Here is a 21,280-nt window from a genome sequence, read left to right as displayed (position 1 = left end):
TGAATCGCGCGCTCGTGTAGAAGTCTAACGACGGTCTTAATTAACGCTGAGAGACTTACAGCCGCAGTGTAATTACAAGTTGGAAGAGAAACGAGTGAAGTTGGTGGAGCTAGTTCGATCGCTAATCGATTATCGCCGTTCTACGAGTCGAACAAGAAACTTTTCTCGGAAGAAGATGCATTTACTGTATTACTCTGGAACGGCTTTAACTTGTCCAATTTTTTAGCAGTAGCGATAATACAACACCTCAATTAATGTGAGATTATTTTTGAATTCATTTTCGTTCAAAATGATCTTTGACCATTCCAGTTTCTAAGTAAAGCGGCTATGTAACGTAGGCACAATTTCCAATCGATCGAAAGCAAGTTTAGAATTATTTATCGTTCGTTCGTTTACGTATAATGCGATCTTGTCCGCGATAACTTTTACTTTCGTGAACGGGTAGCGCTTGTCGTTGCACGCTAATTCTCGCGTCATGCAACAACCCTAAGCAAAAAAGCACGGCAATCAGATCTTATCACGCGCATTAGAGGTACTTGCGGATGAAAAAGTTCAACCACGTTACGTTTCGTAATCGCTGCGCTCAAACACCTATCTCTGATTCATTGATTTCTATGGAGATCCGGCGCTTTCTAATTGCCGGGTATTGATTGATTCGAACCATTCGTTTTACGATTTGAGGGAAAGAAGCAATCGATGGTCAAGGCAAAGTTCATGAATCGCTATGAATTTCTTCTAGACGATTGCATTGCAATAAACGCATGTTTATTCGTGTTGGCATTTGATCAGTGAACGTTTGAAACTTTCAAAGTTCACCGTTTCGACAGATCTAATACACTGCATCGATTTCTTCTTTCTTTATCAGTTAAAGAAGTTTCTGACAAAAGAATCGGGACAGTCAAGATCATTAGCACTTATATTGTTTTCAACCATAACGAAATTGGTATTTACGATTTTAGATCTATCTTAGGATAGATCTAATAGCTAAAATAAATAATTCCAGCAATTATAACTTTTTCCACCGCGTTCTATATAGAATTCACCTCCTTCTCCATGAAAAAAAATCATTTCTTATTAGTTTACCATTTAAACTCTTGAATTGAAACGGTAAAATATAAAAGTTAAAGGAGATAAAATTGTACTCGTGTTCGTTTGATTGCAGCAATTATATGAACCAATCACTGTTAACGCCTACCTCTTTAATTGTATCCTCAAACGTGCCTGGAAACCTGATCGAAACTGCCCTAATTGATTTCAATTTTCCCGTTTTCTCCTAACCAATAAGGGAATCTAAATTATTCCCGTTAATCCTGTTTCGATGAAGAAATTAAAGTAAACCTTCAACGTTTGTTTTTCATTTCTATTTGAAAATTTCAATTCGATGCTTGCTGTTTCGAAACGCAAACGTTTTGTCGAGCAACCATAATCATTTATAGTCTCTAGTGATTGTTTCATGGCATGATAAGCAATTATAGTCGCCTTTAGTAGCGAGGGAATTAATAATCGTGTATTGGTAGAGGTAATAATTCTGAAATGATAGCGCACGACTTGCCATGAACCTTTTCTCGTCAACCCACAAGATCCCTATAATTCATGGTACTAGAGTTCTTAACAACAGCACTTTACCAGCCATCAATCTATCTTCGGCATCAGATAATGCTCCCATAGTTACTCGCCTTAACGATTCCGAGGGAAAAACAAAAGTGATAAGACGTAATTAGCGTATCACAAGTCACTCAGATTCTCGTGCAACGAGAGATCCTTCGATGCTTAAAAACAGATTATATTCCGTGAAGAAATGCGATCAAGGACGTAACGATACTGGAATGCAGCCAAGTTTATAGCAGATACGTCTATTACCGATATATTGTGTAACCCGATAACTACCTGCTTCGAGAGTAGACGCAACTTTATGCAAATACGTCGCGTATGATGTCACGACGCTGTTTGTCAATTCAGTAATTTCCTTCGACGTCGAGCGTGTTCTTACAGGTGCACCGATATTATTCCAAGGGTCGTGAAGGGAATATTCTTGAGTCGAACGTGTGAATATAGAGGAAACAGTCTCTGCTTATCTAATAAGCAAAGTTCCATTATATTTCATTATATGAAAATTTGGAAATTTGCATAAACTGATAAGGTGGAAAGAATTATAATTTTAAAGCATAGTAGATATTGAAGTATCAATAAAATTTTGTTATTAATGATTAAGCACCTTCCTGTTCATGAGTCACATGAAAGTTTACAGGTCTCGACTTAACCTTGGATCAACATCAATCAACTGTCTATTTTAATCGTCGACGATCGTGGGAATATGGAATGATTAGACAGTAATTAGTTACCTTAGAAAAACTGAAGAAAGCTTTGAAAGAAAAAAGAAATCTTCCAGTCTTATAGTTTATTCTTTCTTATTATAAAAATTATTCGATCAATTAAGCCACCAACGCCTAATACAAGCAATTAGAGGTTGATCGAGCATCTTTGAGGCGGTAGTACTTTCTCGTCCGGGGATTTGCTTCGTTAGCAAAGTGTAACGCTTAGAAGATTGCGTGTAATTGTAGTAAATCGTTCGTTCTAGCCTTCACCCACTTTCTCTCTCACAGAATGACTTCAGGTCAACAATCGGAAACGAATGTGTTGACCGTTGACGAATTCGCGAAGTTGAAGAAATAAATTTGAAGTTAACTGAAACATTCCGAGTTACCAAAGTTACCTTGTATCTGAGTTGAATAATCTAACGAAATCCCTAATGCATTATGTATACTTGCAATTAGTTCAGTAATTCCATAAATATTACATCATTAAAATTAAACTTCATATTAATAACTCATTGCAATCTTGCAATTTCTGTGTATTTAACATTTCAAGTATCTAGAGCAATTATTTTAAAGAATGCTTTTCCTGAGATTGGAAAATTATAATAATTGCTTATAATACTAATTACTTATCAATAGTTATATAATTATTGCTAGATTATGCTGAGTAACTTGGAGCGGCTACTTTCCTATTCCTGTTTATATTTTATTGCGACCTCACGTTCGTATGGAGTTTATGCAAATAATGTTCGTACCTTCAATAATCCTATTCGTAGAATATACTTCGTTTAGAAGTATCAGTTCATTTCCTTAAGAAGACATGCGACTAGTTAATTCAACCTTTCACATATGTCTTCCTGTTTAAGCATTAGAGAAAGCTGACTGCATTGAAGTGTTCGATAAGTTATTAGGAAGGTGGGTCATATGCGAATATTATAACGCTAATTCCTGTTCAATCAGTCAATCATGCGTGCACAATAAATTTGTGGTTAATATTTATGCCATTTTCATCTTTCGTTATTCGATCGCTTTATATCGGAGTCGTTCAATTTTTATCCCGTTAATTTCAAGTTATTTGCATATTATAATCGATTCCGGTTAAACCACCCTCGTTATAATTCTATTTCTCTCATAAAATTATATAATTGATTGATTTAGGATAGAAATCTCTGAAAACTGTGCTTCTTGGAAGAAATTTCACCCAAGGGAAATCATGGATTTGATCAACTTTTTCTTGTATTTATTTCGTTCGAAATGTGTAATTATAAGGTAGTAGATCGATCGGTAGATGTATTATCTATGCGAGGATCTCGGAAGAAAATTCATCCGGACGAAATCAAACCGGTTATAAATCTTGTTTATCAGATCGTTGATAACGATGAGAGCTTTGTTTTATTATCATATTAATTAAGAGTTTTACGAGAATCATTGCACCGTGGATTTCATTCTTTTCCCATAAAACGTAAGATTGTTTCCTTGAATACTTTCTCGAGCATCTTGTTCATAATTTTGCAGCGTTTGTTGTAATATGATTCGAATGATATGAATCTAAACCTATAGAGGTTTCATTTTCACAGAAGTGATTGTAGAAAATTTAAATTCGCTCCACATGTAGGGTAAAGTAGTTCGTCGAAAAATTTCTATTCCACTTGTTAAACAAGCTTTCGTTCGATATAAATCATACCACAATCAACTTGTTCTGATCGGTGATTGTAACTTTAATTGCATTCCAACGTAACTGAGAATTAAGTAAGCAGTAATAAAAGTGTCACCAGTTATTGACAGGTTCCCTTTAACGCGAATAAACCCAACAACATTATCAACCTTTAATATAAGATTAACTCACTTATTCAACGCAATTTCAATAATTTCATCTATACGTTGTTAAAGGTAGATACGTCAATAAAAATAATTAACGTCAAAATTGATCTAAGACTAATCGTAAGAATAATCGTCAATTAATTAAATATGAAAGATCTACTGACGTTTCCTCGCGATTTTTGCTCTAATTTGTAACGTGGATTTATTACTAATTAACTATCGATTTCCACCCAACGAACCTCAGCGGAAATCGATTAAATCCTTACGACTTCCTGAAACCATAAATACAAGGTATGATTCGAATATGATTGAAATTTAATACCCAAACGTTTTATATTCCTTTCAAGCAATTTATAATTAAGCAAAGATTTTACGTTTTTGTAGCTCTTCTTAACTTTCCACGTGCCGCACACGAATCATTAATAAAATAAACGAGCAGATAATTAATGTCACTCATTCGCCATTGACTATGTTTTACAATGTATTAGATTTGAATATGTACGAGTGGGTGAATTGCAAGTTAGCCAAGCTTGACAAGTGAAAGGCGATTTTATTTCGTTTAAAATATCACGAATCTTGTATATCGTTATCGAAACGGTTGGGATAAACGGGTTCGTCGATACGAACGGTTATAAAGTAACAACTTAACGTTTCGAATCACGCTATGTTTCTTCCGCGGAAAACCAGAAACTCCTTATTGTTCAATAAAATCGGTATTATTATAAATCGAACCAGACATTTTCCTAGTTACCCCATACGGAACGATCAAACGTATTTCCTTATTCAATTTATTTCTTCGTTATCGAGCTACAGTAGGAGTTATTAGAAAACCGGATACGCTTTAAGAATCAAACTTGATTTACGAGGGACCACCTTGTTCCTTCGGCATCGTTTCGAAATTCACCTTCTCGAATGATAATTTTACCGGCGAACAAACTGAAACGGTAGCACGGTTAACTATCCTGAATATAGAGCGAATGTTATTGGGTATACGGTAACCGTTTTCGCTGGAAACCGATTACCTGTGGAATCGTGGGAGTTGCCCGGATAATGACATCTCTGGACGTTTCAGATACTCGATTTGGTATGACTTCTGTCCGCAACGAGTCCCGTTCACCGACAACCGCTCGCAATTGCCCCTTTCAATCTCCGACAGGAAATTCCATGTTAAAGTCTCAAACCATACAGAATTGCAGAATGTCTAGCTTGAGAACGAACGAAGATGTGATTATTAACGTTCGATTGATTGAAACTGTATATTGTCTGTGAAATCTCGAGGTAGAGGGTGATAGAATCCATCATCACTGAAATAACATCAATTTACCATTGAAAGATAGGGTGCATTTGCTTTGGGTCATAAATTACCGAATTTTAATTTATTTGTAGTAGTTTCAATTTTCTATGTTGGAAAATAAAATTAAATACATTATATGCGTTGGGTGTCACGAATATTATACGACACGGGTCGTTTAAATGTCATCACCCAATACGTTCCATCTCCGCATCGACACTCATCCCGTGAATCCAAAAATTTATTCCCATTTGGCACGGGTGTGATATTGAAATATTTGGCCGGTACGTCGAGCGCGCAGAACATTAACTTTGTAATAAAGTTGTCCGAAGACAAACCGAGCGAGTTGAAGGATTGCAGGTTCATCTCGAAACACCTACGAGTTGTTTCTTTTTACCAGCGTTTCTATTTCTCGATGGAAAAATTCTTATTCGGCCGAGAGGACGCGACTGATCGCGTATTTTCAGCGGTGATCTAGCGATCGCGATCGACGTAAATACGCGAATTTATTGGAGATCGTATTGACGCGGACAAGAGCAGACATTTATCAGAACACGTGCACTTTTCGTAACAGTGAACGGAAAATTAAACTTGCACTTGTAATACATGGTCGAAACGAACGGTTGCCAAGAACGCTGATATTCCTTAATCTTTAGCTAACACCCGGAACAAAGTGCATTTTCTTAATTATCGTTTACTGCTGAATTTATAATTACCAGTTTGGTTCGTGGCGCGATTAAAACTCACTTGTTTTCCTAGCTTAGCTAACGCGATAGTGAAAGGACACACTTTCAAACATTCCAAGGAATTAATGGTAATAAACAACGATTATTTATGCAAAAATATAATTTTATTGTTGTATAAGTCCATCCCGTTTCCGTAATGATTCGTGCCGTCGACAGCACATAATTTTCAGAGAGATTGAAAAATTAATTTTTACAGAACTTTTTCAATTATTTATTCTTATTGTTAATTTATTCCGTTGCTTTATTGCCCCACGAAGTGCACCGCTGCACATCCTGAGAGTGCATTCGATTGCATTGATTCAGGCGTTGCGAGTGAAACCTCGATCAACGTTGATTTTTTTTTTACGATAATATTATCAATTTTACAATCAGGATATTTGCATAACAATCTCGAGTAACTTATAATCCAGAGGAGATTTATTTTTGAAATTTTTATTGAATCACATTTCCATCTTCTGTGTTGATGTTATCACTGATTAACATTAGAAACGTTAGGCATTTGACCCGGAAGTGTTCACGATTGAATCGTTGTTATCCTTGTTGAAAAGAACCGCGAATGGCATTGGTGGGCAAGAGTTGTGTTTAATCGTAGCCACTGTCCGTTTTGATTATCCACTGTGCAATTTAGTCGTCACCTCCAGTCATGACTTCCATAAACTCTGTAACAGAAAATTCGAGGGCATATAATATTTCACCGGAAATACGTCTCAAGAAATATTAAAAAATCTATAAAAATGTTGTATCATATCCAGTTAGGCTAAAAGGTAACGGGTATTACTTGAAATTTAATTTCGTTCCCCTTCAAAGGAATAACATATTATCTGAAATTCGCGTGTGGCAATCAAACGTTAGCCTCCAGCTCGGCACACGACCAATGTTAATTAATTAACGAGAGTGATAAATTAATAGCAAGCAACGTTACACCTTCTCTATAATTTTCAACGTGCAATACCGCTTTCAATCGACTCCGGTGGACGTGTCGTAACCCTGTTGCGTTAGAGATCGAATTGATTGACGCGTTATGGAAATTCAAGGGTTCAGCTGGCTCGAACTTACCGTCGAAGTCGAGCGTTCCCGAGCCGTCGGCGTCGATCTCCTCTATCATCATGTCCAACTCTTGTGGCGTCAGTTTGTCGTCCAACTCGTGAAGAATGTCACGAAATACAGCGGTTGTTATGTACCCGTTGCCTTCTTTGTCGTACAATCGGAATGCTTCGCGTAATTCCTGCTGCATGGCCTCAGAATCTTCCTCTACCAAGAATCTGGCGGCTAGCGTGCAAAACTCTTCGAATTCCAGTTGACCAGATCCTGTGAAAATGAAAGAGGACATTTTTTATTCCGAAACGAATGGTTTGTTTTTTAATCGACATTTATAAACGTGACAACTGGGGCTGAATCTGCCATTTGTGAAATGTTCTCGAGATAACTAATACGTATTGATTCGTATGATGAATGATTCAATGAATCATTGTGAAAGTTTCAATTAGGATTAGAATATGATATGAATCAGCTGGAATGTGAAGTTATTTCCTTACCATCTTCATCTACTTCCTGGATGATTTCCTTCAGCGTTTTTTCGCTGAGCTCGTAACCCAACATGGTTAATATTGTGCCCACCATGTCCGTGCCGATGCTACCCTTCTTATCGTGGTCGAAGGCGTCGAAGGCCTTCTTCAACACTGCCGTAAAATAATTATAATTAATGGAAAAATATTAATTATGAATTGCGAGAGAAGCTTTAGTAAGTTGCTTACGGGCAATTTGATCCTTGGTTAGGTCATCCTGCAAATGTCAAACATAAAATTATTATGAGAATTAATTCCTTGCTAGATTTATTTAAATGAAAGATTTTCATATATAGAAATTTAAAATTGAATTTGAACTCCAGTTCGTATTAGACTCCACTATCCGAGGGTTAATTTTGTAAACTTATAAAATTATCATCTGGTATTGCAAAAACAAAATTGATTATGAGTGTATCGAAATGGTTTTTGCAACCACCTACCATGTCGAAGCGATGATTAGATATGCACTTAAAGGAGTGATGTTAAGCACACGGCAACGTCGACGGCTTATCCGGGTATGCACCGGATTCTGGCTGTGGACTTCTGTTTTATGTGGACATTACGATGATCTTCTGGCACGTGATTGACCGGGTAATACATACGTTGAAACTCTAGCGGTTTTCAAATTCATCGAGGACGCTCCCCACTCGTTTTCCGCGGAAGTGGGGCTTTCAATTGTGCGAAATCTCGAGGCAACGTACCCGTTTTTGAAATTCATCACGATTTCCTCATCCCTTCTCTCTCGTACCATTCATTTCAATCGTCGAAAGAAATCTCTCTGTTCAAAACGAAAACAGCTGTAATAGGAAAGAAGCTCCAACGGCAAAATAGAAATTAGTTGTTCGAAGAGAAAATCTAAAACAGGAAACGTACAATGTCTTTTGATGCATAATTTAATGCATATATTTACATTTAGTGAAATCTGATTTCGCCATTGCGTTCGTGGTATCGTGACAAACGGCAGTTAGTTGCAACGAAATCAACGATCATTTAGGTGCAAATGTAATCAAGAAACAAATTAGATCGCTACATTTTTTCTTTTCTTCCACACAATCACAGAGAAAATTATTCGTAAGATTTACGCAACTTTCCTTACTGATTAACTTCAATTTCGATGCAGTTTCATATATCGAAGGGAATATTTCGATCATTTGTAAGTCAATCGGCGAGAAGTTACATCATTGAACGGTCTCGTGCGATTGCGAACGCAATGCCTCGCCTCGAGGTGAATTCTTTATTTCATAAAAGCTCCGTTTCGCAAGGAACTTTCGATCGAACGTTACTGTTACTTCCGTGCTGCAATATTCTTGATTAACGAATTAACACGGGAAAGCAGAAAAATCACGCGACAATGGGGCAAGTTGGCTCTAAGCCGGCCATGACGGACTGTCTCAAGACAATTCGGCGTAATAACCGTATCTGAGGTATTCTTAGGAAGTTAATTATAATCTCATAAAGGCTACCACCAGGCTATTATATTAGCACCGATCCTGGCGTATTGTTTCGTTTTCACTTCATCAGATTTTATCACCAATGAACTATTGCATTTTGTAATTTCGCGATCGGTGGGTATTAAAATAAGAAACACGGATTACGTTCGGTATGTTGTTTATTTCTTTATTGTTTACTTTGGACGATACCAATAAGAGTATTTATAGTAAGATTTACTCAATCGAACTGAATGTCAATGACACCGATTCGATGATACAGAAACGATCAGTAGAATAAATGAAAGAGACAAATTATCTTTGCTATTTTTTTGTACTTTTATTTCTCGTCTTATATTTTTTGTACGGTTGTGTTGACTTACATGTAGGTACAGGTTTTTTTTTTTTTAAATAATATGTATCGCAGGCAAAGTGTAAAGTTAACAAGATCTCTCAAATTTTAATGGACTCAATCGCAATACCAAACTTCGTACGATCTTTCATTCTCTTCTTAAAACAATTAATTTTCTTTACGAAAAATTGTAGGAAGGATTTAAGATAGAAACGTCAATTTATATCCGTCGATATAAACCTGTTTCTACATACGACCCCGAATCGTGCGGTTAATTCCGGTATAGATAGAAATACATTTCAGCCGATTGTGAGTCCGAAAGTGAGGAACAGGGCAGAAATACTTTCTCAGCTATACCGACAACATCGTGTTCCTTCTCGTTCGTCTTAACGAACATCACCTACGAACCTTTAACTTCATATACTTTGCCAACGGTGTGCATACATCTCGTGTAAATTGCAGTTTTCGTACGTAGGAACCGGGCAAGTCGCGGTCGTTTGTGCTTGCCGCATCGTGCCAAGGTGATAATTTAGCCTGTCATGACCTCCATGAATTCTGAAATGCGAATCGCGTCATGTTCGATGTATTACGAGCTGACTTTCTGGGAGTAATTCGAGACGAATGTACACTCAGGTGCAATGTAGGCTTCCTTTACTTAAGAGTTTAGATTATGCTTTTCCTAAGTTTTCCTTGGGTACTTTCCAAATACAAGGCAAGCGATGGGTGCTTTTCTCTTCGTACATTTATTAGCCAATCCGTATCTAATCGTAAGATTGAAAATCTTTAGAAGGGGGTTATAGCATTTAGACTTCCTGTCACTTTTGTACAGGCTACACGGTAAGAGTTATCGAAAAAATTCTTACGCCATTGTGTTTAGTGGGTCAAAATCTCAACGAATGGCCAAAAAATTTTTCTTTTTTTTTTCTTTTTTTGCCACTTCCGGTCTGACCAAAAATGGCCGAAAAAGAGTTGGCTCTAGAGCAAATCTCGCTTTAGTTCACTTTAGCTTGTTCTTACCCAGAAGAAGTCTACTTTGCACCCTAATGTACGGTTTGTTCAATAAGAGCGTAATAGACATAGCTGTGGTCCTAGATTTGAGGGTAGAGAAATCTTACGAATTTAGAAAAGGAAAGAATCTTTTACTATTTTTGAGAGTACTTCTGGATTATGTAAACATTTTTGAATTCCACGTCAATCTACGCTCTTGTTGGACAAACAGAATGTCGAATAATACGCATATGTACCTTCGAAATCGACCGTGCCAGATCCATCGGCGTCCACCTCATCAATGATCATGTCAAGCTCCTCAGGGGAGAGCGCATCGTCCAATTCGTGAAGAATGTCTCTGAACACATCGGTGGTGATGTAACCGTTTCCTTCTTTGTCATACAGACGAAAGGCTTCTCGCAATTCTTGCTGCATCGCCTCGGTGTCTGTGTCCTCCTCCATGAATCTGGAGGCCAATCCACAGAATTCTTGGAAGCTCAGTTCTCCCGATCCTTCAGATAGAAAAGTTACCCTGATTTTTCTTTCTTTTTTCATTTAGAAATTTTTGGTAGTTTCTGTAGTGTTAACTCACCAAATGGGTCGAACTCGGCAATGACCTCCAATAATTGTTGCGTTGGGATCTTCATTCCCATCATTCCGAGAATTGTACCAACGGTGTCCGAGGTGATGGAACCTTTCTTGTCCGGATCGAAAGCTTCGAAACCCATTTTCAACTCTGCAATAATTGATTTGTTCGATAGAGTTTGTTGAAATATAATAGGTATCGATTCGTAATGGGATACTCACGTGCTATTTGATCCTTGCTCAGTTGAATATCGTCCTGTAAGGAAAGAAGAGATCACTTTAGGTTAATGTTAGAATCATAAAATTAAGTAAACTTTAAAATTTTACACGTTGACTACTGTGGACGTTTACTATTTCATATAATAGCACTACTGTCACATTAATAATGCAAAGTGTAGTAATTTGGAAATTTAAATTTGATAATTAACTACTCGTATCCTTATCACTTTGATGATAATACATTTTATTACACGTATCTATTTCCACCATGACAGTCAACGTTTTAATACTCTATCACTGATATAGTATCACACACAATTGTGTTACAGAATTTTGTGTTTAATCCCGTTTTGTCTAACGTTCCGATTCTTGATAATTACCATTGCGCTCGGTGAATCCATAAATGAACAAAAACGATCGTTCGAACTAATCACAGTATCACAGAAAATAATTATTTCCCTTCTGTGCAATCGCTTCTGAACAACTTACTGTACCGATGGAAATGTCACACTGAGGCTTAGTAAACTAATTAGTAGAGCTGCACCGATGCAATCACGCATTCTTATTAACGTCGACAGGTAATCACCAATCATGTATCGTCTCGAAGGCACTATAAAAAGATTCTTAATCGGTACCCTTTCATGGTTAAAGATTTGCGAAACGTACGTTCCATTGATGCAATCATTGAATGACAAATTACTGTTTCTCCCTGTATAATTGTTTACATCCTATCAAATCATATTTTCGAGTAGCTAGTTGTCAATTCCAATCGTTCATATTTCCTTGACGTAGGAAATGATTAAAATAACTTAAAGATAGGAAAATTTTAACAAAACAATACTTTTACATATTTCCACTTTCAAGACATTCATCCCTATATAAAAGTTGTACAAATTAAATTTCCAGCATAGAACGGCATGGAATCGATAATGATTCGATAAAATTTCGCTATCTATACCGTTCGTTTGAAAACAACTCGGCTAATTATTATTGTAAATGAAAAAAAGAATGAAAGTCGTTGCACCTTTCACGACAATTTCATCGTGATTCATCGAGCGTGATCGAAAAGCGACGGGTTGCCACGAAGCAGGAAAGGGAACGAGTTACGTCGTGGTTACATCATTTGGCAATGTCAAGCTCACGCAAATCCGGAACTGCGATTGGCAGTAGCCGTAGAAAGCCGGTCGTTTCCACGCGGCGGCGGTGGGCGAGCACGCAAACGATTATACCCGATTGCACCGGGTCCAAACCCAGTACAGCGGTTTGATATTGGCATTGCGTCCTTTTAGAGGATTGCAGTAGATTGCCAGCAGCTAGCTGGTGTAAAAAAGTTCACCTGGCAGCTACTCCTAGAAACGTGCATCGGTTCTAAGTGACCTCTTTAGCCAATCAGATAGAGCTTCGATGTTGCGACGAACTACTGACCTAATGATTAAAAATAAACGATAGCGGAGACTGGCCAATGATAATAATCAAAGTTATTGTTTAGTTTGGAAGCGTTCAGACATATGAAAATGAATCCACAAAGATCTACAAATATTCCACAAAGAAATTTAAATGCATTTTTCAGCCAATTTTCTATATAATATTTTTTACTATTGTTGTTAAGTATTAAAGTGGTTTCCTGTTTATTCAATTAAATAAAAAAATAGAGTTAACATAATAAGCTTACGTTACATACATATCACTCTATGTAGACAGGTTTATTTTTGTTTATTTACTTTCACCAAGAACGATGGCTTTCACGTTACAAGGCTGGATCGTTGAAATTGACATTGACACAGGTGCCGCTGGGCTGTACGCCAGATTTAATGGGATTCGGAACGATGAGACAAGAATTATTTATTTTCCCGTTTGCAAAACGTACAATACGTCTTTGACGCGTGCAGAAAGGATTTCGAAACTTTCGTTCAATTATTTTCAATTAACTTGTAACGGAATAAATATTCTAATTCATAGACATATTGAAATGCTCGGAAAGTAGTACGTTTCCACTTGATACATTGTTTAGGATAAAAGGTTGGATTGTCTAAGGAAATGAGTTGGAAATTCAATAGAATACACTTGAACTTGGCTAATTTCATTAGAAACCGCTGCTGTGACTGTTAATGGCTGCGATACAATGTCACAGTTGACACCCACTACTGGTATTAAGTATCAGTGTCACAGAAAAAATCACAATAGCGGTTGATAATGAAATCAGCAACCACAAGTATTGATTTCTATCTTGAAATCGATTGATTTCTAAATTCATTTTTTTTAAATAATAAAACTCCAATAGCCTTTTATTTAAAAATTCGAGGGTCAAACACTGGGGTAGTACCCATCTCCATTCGATTCCACAGCCATAGACAAGGATGGAACAGCGTTCTTCCGATGGGGTGGTAACGGCGGGGCTTCGGATTTCGGTTTCTCCAATTCGCTGTTTAAACGTGCAAACCTCCAATATTCCAACGGTGTATCATTTGGTTCGATCTGGGACACGTAACTGTGCCAATCGCTCTGGACGCTAATTCTGGACACCCTGGATCTCCTAGGGACTGGAATTGACGCCGGAGGCAAGGGTGTGATGTATTCATCCTCGTGAAACTTTTGATCAAACGAAACGTTATTCCTTGGCTTCTCTTCGTCGATGTCGATACCTTTAGGAAGAACAATAGCATCCACGTTCCTCCGTTTCACAAACATCAGTCGTTTGCTACCTCGAAGAAGAATAGGGTGTCTTCTTACCATCAAAAGTGCGATGACGGCTCCCATGAGAAATAAGACAATCAATGAGAAAATTGATACACAGAAAACTAAACTCTTATTCGCATTTGTCAGCCAGGTTCTGTATTCGTACGTCGGACTCGTGGTCACTGCCAAGCAGTTCAAAGGGGATGATACAGTGTTCTCGTTATCATCTAGCAAACATATCGTGTATGTGGTCTGAGGATCGATATTTTGCACGAGATAAGAGTGTTTCACGTTCTTCACACAGCTCAGCGAGTTCTCAACGTCATCGTTGTTGAACCACAGCAACGTGACCGGTTGATCGAGATCCGGGAGATTGACGAGTACACCTTGATCCAGGTCCCTGGAGATGTAGAAATGAGGAAACTGCGAACGAATCTGGAGGAAGTCGTTCGACATCAACTTACGTAATCTTATACCAGATTGCAGGAAGATACTTGCAAAATTGCAGGTCAAATTAATGATTTCCTTGGTTGGTTTAGTCGTAAGAGTCGTCGTTGAACTGCGGTCATGCTTGGTTGATTTCGTGGACTCGGTACTCGTGACAGGTGGAACAGAGCTGGTGGTGTTTGATTGATAACAAAAGTTAGCTTTCGTGAATGATTTCCCGGCATTTATCTCCGGTGTCTTGCAAATTGGAGAACCGATCACTATGCTCGACGAAGTTCCAACGTGATCCTGTATCCATTTCAGACTGCAATTGCAGTGCCAAGGGTTATCCGTTGCTGTTAGATGAAATGCTTGTCTGAATTTAATTATGGAGTCGAAGAGACCCTCTGGCAAAGTGACGATATTGTTGCTGTTTAGAAATAATTGAATTATAGAGGAAGCCATTGGTTCGAGAGTGTCTTGTGCAACTGTCTCGACTTTAGAGTTATCCAAATAAAGAGATGTCACTGATGGTACTCCTATAAACAACTCACGTTCAATCGTGCCTATAGAATTTTCTCTTAACGATAGGATTAGAAGCTTCGACATGGGCACACTTCCTCCAGTGATATTTCGTAATGTCTCTCGATTGTTTATAGCGCCAGATAGTTCAAGAACGTTCAAAGAATTCGCCACATCTGCGAGCAAATTGAATTCAGCGAATCTGATGGTGTTATTTTGAATGGTGAGCTCGTTCAATGATTCCAAATGATGAAACATCCCTCTACGTAGGGAATGCAGCTGGTTGCTGATCATTATGATCTTCTTGGTACTTTTATAAATGGAATCGGAGAAAATATCGTCCTCGATTTCATCCAGGGAACAGCTTTGGAACGTCAGCTCGTCGATCGACACGTTGGTACTCAGCCAGTTCCTTCGCAGTTTGTTCTCGGGGAATTTGCAGTCGTTAAACGACAGCTTTATGATTTCAACGTTCTTGCAGTCGATCTAGGTAAAACATTTCTCAATAGAATATCGCGTAGGCGAACTAGAACGCGCGGCTGTGATAGGTTGTTTTGATTGTCGCTTTAGAAATACCTTGAAATCGGTTTCGATGAAATTGGACGCTTCCGTTCCAGGATCGAGGCTCTTCGGGATCGATGAGCAACTGATGCTTTTGCAGTCTCGACTTTGACAGTAAGAGGTGATTCTCTGTTGAATGGTGTTGTTGGAGGTTTGTGGAACATGTGGCAAATTCTGCTTCCATAGAATGTTCTTTGTCGCTTCTGAATTTGAGGACAATAATTTGTAGCGTAGCCATATCACAAATACCGTGATACCCAACGTCAGAACAGCCGCTAGAAGTTTTCGCCATGCAAAACTGAATTCATTAATAATTAAAGTGATTTTTTTATAACTATCATCATGCTCGAATATATTCAATCGTTTTTGAAATTGGAACTTGGCCAAAGCTAACTTTCATTAATCTTAATATGAAAAGCATTTCATTGATTAATAAAATTGAAAATTTTTATATAATACCTTAGTAGCTGTTTAAATGCTTGGTCGAAGACACTCGTGATCTTCAATTTTGTAGTGGACATGTCTCGTTGATGTTCTGTACGGAAACGACAGATGTGACCATCTGGCGAACCGAGAATTGTAAGCTGATTGCATTAGAATGCATAGCAATCGTATCTATGATTCTCACTGATTAATTTTATCTGCCTATGCATTACTGAATGCATCGATTATGAGATATAATTGATCTTAACAGGTCCTCTTTAAGTTTCTAATATGAACAAAACGAGTAACGAATAGGGTCTTGACAAATGGGAAGAAGAATCCATTGGTATAAATCAATATTTATTTATTTCAATTCTTTTTATAATAAAATTTTTATAAAAACAATTTCACAAGTGATCTCTGAAATTTATGTTCATTCATAATAAATTTCATTCTCCGAAAATCTACAGTCTCCACAGAATCCACATTTTAGACAATTTTATTTACATTCAACAATTTCAAAAAATATTTTTCAAAAAACTGGGCAGTAAAAGGTTCAAATACATCAATTTCTATATTCGTCATATTAAAAGTTTTTATAAAAACAGTAAAAAAGTATGTCCGCTATTATAACACTGGACTTGAGAACACATTATCGAGGAGGGTCATTATCGTCTCATCTACATTTCCAGCAGTTGGTCAGCGACACATTGTCCCGTTCTTCCGTGATTTCCTCGTCGACAGTGTTAGCCAACGGTCTACCACGCGTTTCCGGCAATATCGCACAAAACAGACCCGCCAACAGAGCTAAAGCACCGCAAAGAGTGGTCGGTCCCCACCAGACAATCGCCCCCAATAAATCAGCTACGTAAGGTGCAGCCACGCTTCCGACATGGGACATCGCGGAATTCGTTCCGACCGCTGAGTTTCTGCAGACCTGTTCCCAGAGTAATCGTAAAAAATCGGGAAAAATGTTGACAAGAGTTAATTGAAGGCGACCGAAATGCTGAGTTACGAGCACGGTGACTTTCAAACGAGATTGGTGAAATTTAACCCTTTCACTGCTGAGTCCGCAACGTAACGATCGCGGATCGATTGTTAAAACCTGATGAATTTACTTATTTTTAAGCTCTCTAAATTTTTAAACAAAGCCACTGTCTTCGTAACATATGTATAATTGTTCTCACCGTAGGGAAAAGCTCTGAACTGTACAAAATAGCGATACCATAACCAGAAGACACGCTAAACCTTCCAATTAAAGAGATAATCATAATCGTGTCGCTTTCTGTTGTAGGTATCGTAAGAATGCATAAAAGACAGATAGATGCAACGATGTACAGAGCTGCACATCCGGTTCGTCGACCCGTAAACATCAAAATTGGCGTTGTTATCAGGTAAGCTGGTATTTCTGTCAGTCCCATTACCATCACGTAAATGTATCGGTTCGTTGAGAAATTGTTCACGTTCAATGCTGAAAAGATTTAATTATGAAGTTCAGATATCATTGAATAGGTATAATTGATTAATTACTGAGGATTACCTAAAGCGTAGTAACAAAGCGAGGCGACCATCCAAGTGAAATTCGTAATAAGAATTCGCTTTCTCAGCTCGCTGTTAGTAATTAACACTCCAAACCCTTTGATGTTTTTACGTAACTGCTCTTTGACAGAATTCTCGGTTGTCTTTACCGTCATAACCAAATCATTAGAATCTTTAAATTCTTGATCTTGTATAACAGTGGCCACTGTCACTGTTGCATTGCAATTCTTCTTGCTCGCTTTGTCAATTAATATCTTCGCTTCGTGTCGTCGATTGTGAGCTATCAACCATCTCGGAGATTCTGGCATGAACCTAAATAAATTCAGAGAATTTCTTTCTGAAAGAACCTAATACAACCTTCATACAATAGAAAAAAAGATCTCTATCTTCGGAGAAAAATATTGCATTTCTATAAATCTAATCTCTCGTCATAAATCATTGAACTTTTAATTATCTAATCTCCTACACAGCGGTGAGATCAAAGTCTTCGAGATAACAATATTCTTGATACTTGCTTCGATTTAATGTTCAAGTAACGTGCAACTATTAACATACCACATATGTATCAGTAATAATAGAGCTGGTAGAGATATCGTTAGTTGAATGTATCTCCACTCGTGCAACAAATAAGCTATACCCGGTACGATTACTGTTCCTGAAGCATAGCCGACGTTATAGGCAATTCCCATCCATTGTCTGTGCTTTTCACCTGCCACCTCTGTTACTGTAACCCCCATGCATTTCAAAATTAAAATACTGCAATTTTGAAAATCAATGGAGCTGGTAAAATTTAGTGGAAAACTTACGTATGGTAAACGAAGAATACTGTATGGCTGCATGGCTAATGCCATTGAATAATCTGGAGATCATAAAGCCCCAATACCAAGGAACGACAGCGCCAAGTGGACCAGAGACGATCAAGAATATTATACCTATGACGTAACTGATTTTCCGGCCATATTTGTCCGCGAACATTCCAAAGAAAATGCTACCAAATAACTTTCCAAGAGACAAGATTGTATGGGTGCTGGAACGGGCTGCACTCTTGTCGCATACCAAATCCCACTGAAATGATTTGAAACTCGATTAACAGGTTTTCTCCTAATTATTTGTCAACTTCGTTAGTAATCACGCGTTAAAGCGGGTGCTGGTCAAATTAGAATGTTGCAGCAATTGCAGCAGAAATTGGAATGTTGCACCAATTGCAGGTCAAATTTGATGCCTATGGCATCAATGTTATACGTATTGTGTCACATTTCATATGTTTGACAACCATGAATTTTCATTCCATACGCTTTCAAAACAGGGGAAAATCATTTTAAACTGTCAATCAATCTAAACATTTTTATTTTGAGTGATATATGTGCTTTGAAATTATATCAATTTCCTAGTTATTATACAGGGTGTTTCGTTTAAAACAAGCCACCTAAATAGCCCCTCTATCTCTGAAAATAAAAAAAAATGTTACTGACGTAATCTAAATGGTTTCAAAAGACGAATCAGATGGAAGGATCGTTTTTTATAAATTGTAATTTTTTAATCGTTTTTTCTAGGTTACTCATGTTTTTTACGTATGTACACCTTTTTTGTTGTTGTATGTTATAGCAAATATTATTGTGCATTCATCTATGTTTAATAGCACGACCTTGAAGTGACCGTGGACTCTAAAATTTAAACACGAGTGACCTCAAAAAAACGATTAAAAAATTACAATTTATAAAAAACGGTTCTTCCATCTGATTTGTCTTTTGAAACCATTTAGATTACGTCAGAAACATTTTTTGTATTTTCAGAGATAGAGAAGATATTTAGGTGGCCTGTTTTAAACGAAACACCCTGTATTAAAAAAAAGAAAAAGATTTGAGCCACTTACGTCTTCAACGATGGAAGTTCTATCGGTATCCTTTGCGAAAGTCCTTGTTTCGCAGGATGCCGTTTCGGGAATAGTATGCGAAATTTTGTATTCTAATGCTTCGTGGAATCCAATCTGCGCGAAATATTCATAATCGTAATTATACATGGTACACGAACTGGCGGAGGATATGTTTCTTATTTCTTCGTCAGTCCAATTAGCTGCTGTCAAAGTTGGTACTGCACACCAATGAGGAGGGACCTATTTGAAAATACACATGAATTATTGAAGATAATGATAGCTTTAGTTTCTTTGAATGTATAAGAGTTAAATTGTTTTACATCGGCTATGAATATGTAGGACATGGAATGCATTCCATTGAATATCGTCGGTGTTAACGTGAAAATGAATATCATCCAGAGGAAATTAGACCCACAACCGAGTTTATCGAGATCCTCCAGAAGAGGATCCGTGGACTTCGAATCATAGTTTTCATCGTCAGACATTGTTTGCTCTGAAAATTAATTTTAACCCTTTACATGCAGTTTCTTACATAAATGTAAAATAATTGAAAGTCACCAACCACTTGTTACACTCCAAAACTGTCCAAAACTAATTGCACGATCCAAATGATCAACAATTTTTCTTATCTCGATAGATAACTATCGCTCGTATCGGCGTTTCAAGTTTCATTACTATTTCTTACAATCATTCACAAATTTTTCACAAATTTTTTCTTCAGAAATCTTACTTGATTTCACTATTACATTACTGTGTTAGACAAACACATTCGAACTCTTGATCGATTACTCCTTTTCTATCTACCTTCACCGTTGTTTCAACTAATTTATCACAAATGCAATTCCACTACATAGTTGCGATATTTTTTTCCATCAAAATCCACAGTGAAGAATGGTGCACGAGCGACTGACAGTCGACATTCTTCTTCCCCTGCCACGTATCTAGATAAGCAACAATCCAATCAGCTATGGTCGTGCCAACGCTACTGACGATTCGGATGGTTGTGATATGATAATGATAACGTCAGCTGATTCACTTGCTCTCATTCTCTTGGTCGAGAAGAAATCTTCAATTCTTCGCCGCTCATCTCACAATCCGCGCGAGTTATTTGTTTCGAGTATTCTTTATTTATCACAGAAGAAATTTTCTAAAAATTTCATTCAACAAAATCAGAGTTTCGTGAAACGTTTCGGTGAAGTTAAAAAGGTAGCCACAGCTCGCTTATCAGCAATGTTTACGAGCGAATGAAAATAGGATTGAGGGTTTCGAAACCGATAGCTCGAAATCGTCCTCGAAAATCGTCTCTATCAGTACGTTTGTTGAAATACAATAAAAATAGCGTTGCAAACCGAACAGATGGCACCACGTTGTTTGAGTTACGTAAGAAAAACAAATGGATCATCTGGGTTGCTCGAAATGTTGCTACGTTACTGGCACGACTATCAGATTTACCGGATGCATTTACTTACAGCTTATCAGACGAAGGAGTTTATTACCACGGCACGAATCGTATGAAATTTTCGCGTAGTCGTGCAATTTTTAGCTTCCGCCTCTTGCGTTTCATCCCCGAGAACCTTACGATCCGGCTTTAAAGATTTTAATTAAATAATCAGAAGTTCCTTATCGGGTCATTAAATTACCGAAATCGGTGGTTATCGACGTTTTGTTAATTTTGACGAGAAAACCGTGCAACGACGGGTAATCGAAAAAGGCTACTGACCATTTATCTACGTTTCTACACCCGTCAAGTTCAACGTCTTCGAGATTAATTTTACCACGGTTTCGTTTTTTTAATTTGTTTGAGAACAGGAGAGACCGATTCCAGTGTATTATTAGTCGCATGATGTATTATGTCTATCTGGATGTGGTTGACATAGTTACGACTGCTATGTCTTCGATTTAATATGCTCGTTAACGATTAGTGATTCGTCTGTCGCAAATAGCTTTCTGTA

The 21,280-nt window shown here is 37.5% G+C and overlaps 4 protein-coding genes and 1 long non-coding RNA gene across 7 annotated transcripts in view; 1 reads left to right on the top strand and 4 right to left on the bottom strand.

The window, feature by feature from the left end:
• LOC143306080 (uncharacterized) overlaps positions 1-21,280 on the top strand; it is a 48,101-nt gene that overhangs the window by 4,994 nt on the left and 21,827 nt on the right. The window contains exon 3 of the long non-coding RNA XR_013063481.1: positions 17,211-17,310. This is a non-coding gene — a long non-coding RNA (uncharacterized LOC143306080). The remainder of the gene's footprint in view (positions 1-17,210; positions 17,311-21,280) is intronic.
• TpnCIIIa (troponin C type IIIa) lies at positions 6,256-8,324 on the bottom strand. The gene is made up of 5 exons (XM_034327307.2): positions 8,179-8,324; positions 7,928-7,955; positions 7,709-7,852; positions 7,230-7,481; positions 6,256-6,832 (listed from the first exon to the last, which is right to left on the bottom strand). Exons 1-5 carry the CDS (start codon positions 8,179-8,181, stop codon positions 6,798-6,800), a joined length of 462 nt encoding a protein of 153 aa, XP_034183198.1. The 5' UTR covers positions 8,182-8,324; the 3' UTR covers positions 6,256-6,797.
• TpnCIIIb (troponin C type IIIb) lies at positions 9,736-11,855 on the bottom strand. Its single transcript, XM_034327305.2, has 5 exons — positions 11,689-11,855; positions 11,312-11,345; positions 11,097-11,240; positions 10,762-11,016; positions 9,736-10,072 (listed from the first exon to the last, which is right to left on the bottom strand). The coding sequence occupies exons 1-5, from the start codon at positions 11,707-11,709 to the stop codon at positions 10,047-10,049; spliced, it is 480 nt and encodes a 159-aa protein (XP_034183196.1). The 5' UTR covers positions 11,710-11,855; the 3' UTR covers positions 9,736-10,046.
• LOC117605633 (uncharacterized) lies at positions 13,532-16,014 on the bottom strand. Its single transcript, XM_034327166.2, has 3 exons — positions 15,953-16,014; positions 15,509-15,791; positions 13,532-15,418 (listed from the first exon to the last, which is right to left on the bottom strand). Exons 1-3 carry the CDS (start codon positions 16,012-16,014, stop codon positions 13,613-13,615), a joined length of 2,151 nt encoding a protein of 716 aa, XP_034183057.2. The 3' UTR covers positions 13,532-13,612.
• LOC117605690 (organic cation transporter protein) lies at positions 16,313-20,702 on the bottom strand. Of its 3 annotated transcripts, none has more exons than XM_034327300.2 (8): positions 20,059-20,702; positions 19,649-19,821; positions 19,329-19,568; positions 18,262-18,520; positions 18,011-18,179; positions 17,457-17,767; positions 17,104-17,387; positions 16,313-16,853 (listed from the first exon to the last, which is right to left on the bottom strand). In XM_034327300.2, the coding sequence occupies exons 2-8, from the start codon at positions 19,811-19,813 to the stop codon at positions 16,593-16,595; spliced, it is 1,689 nt and encodes a 562-aa protein (XP_034183191.2). In that variant the 5' UTR covers positions 19,814-19,821; positions 20,059-20,702; the 3' UTR covers positions 16,313-16,592. The 3 variants fall into 3 exon arrangements, with proteins under 3 accessions (XP_034183191.2, XP_034183192.2, XP_034183190.2); XM_034327301.2 differs by having other exon boundaries at positions 20,133-20,702; XM_034327299.2 differs by having other exon boundaries at positions 19,891-20,700.

The sequence above is a fragment of the Osmia lignaria genome, chromosome 14 (genome assembly GCF_051020975.1).
Source record: "Osmia lignaria lignaria isolate PbOS001 chromosome 14, iyOsmLign1, whole genome shotgun sequence".
Taxonomy (NCBI): domain Eukaryota; kingdom Metazoa; phylum Arthropoda; class Insecta; order Hymenoptera; family Megachilidae; genus Osmia; species Osmia lignaria.
The sequence above is the reverse complement of the archived record's forward strand: the minus strand, read 5'-3'. Positions and strand labels throughout refer to the sequence as shown.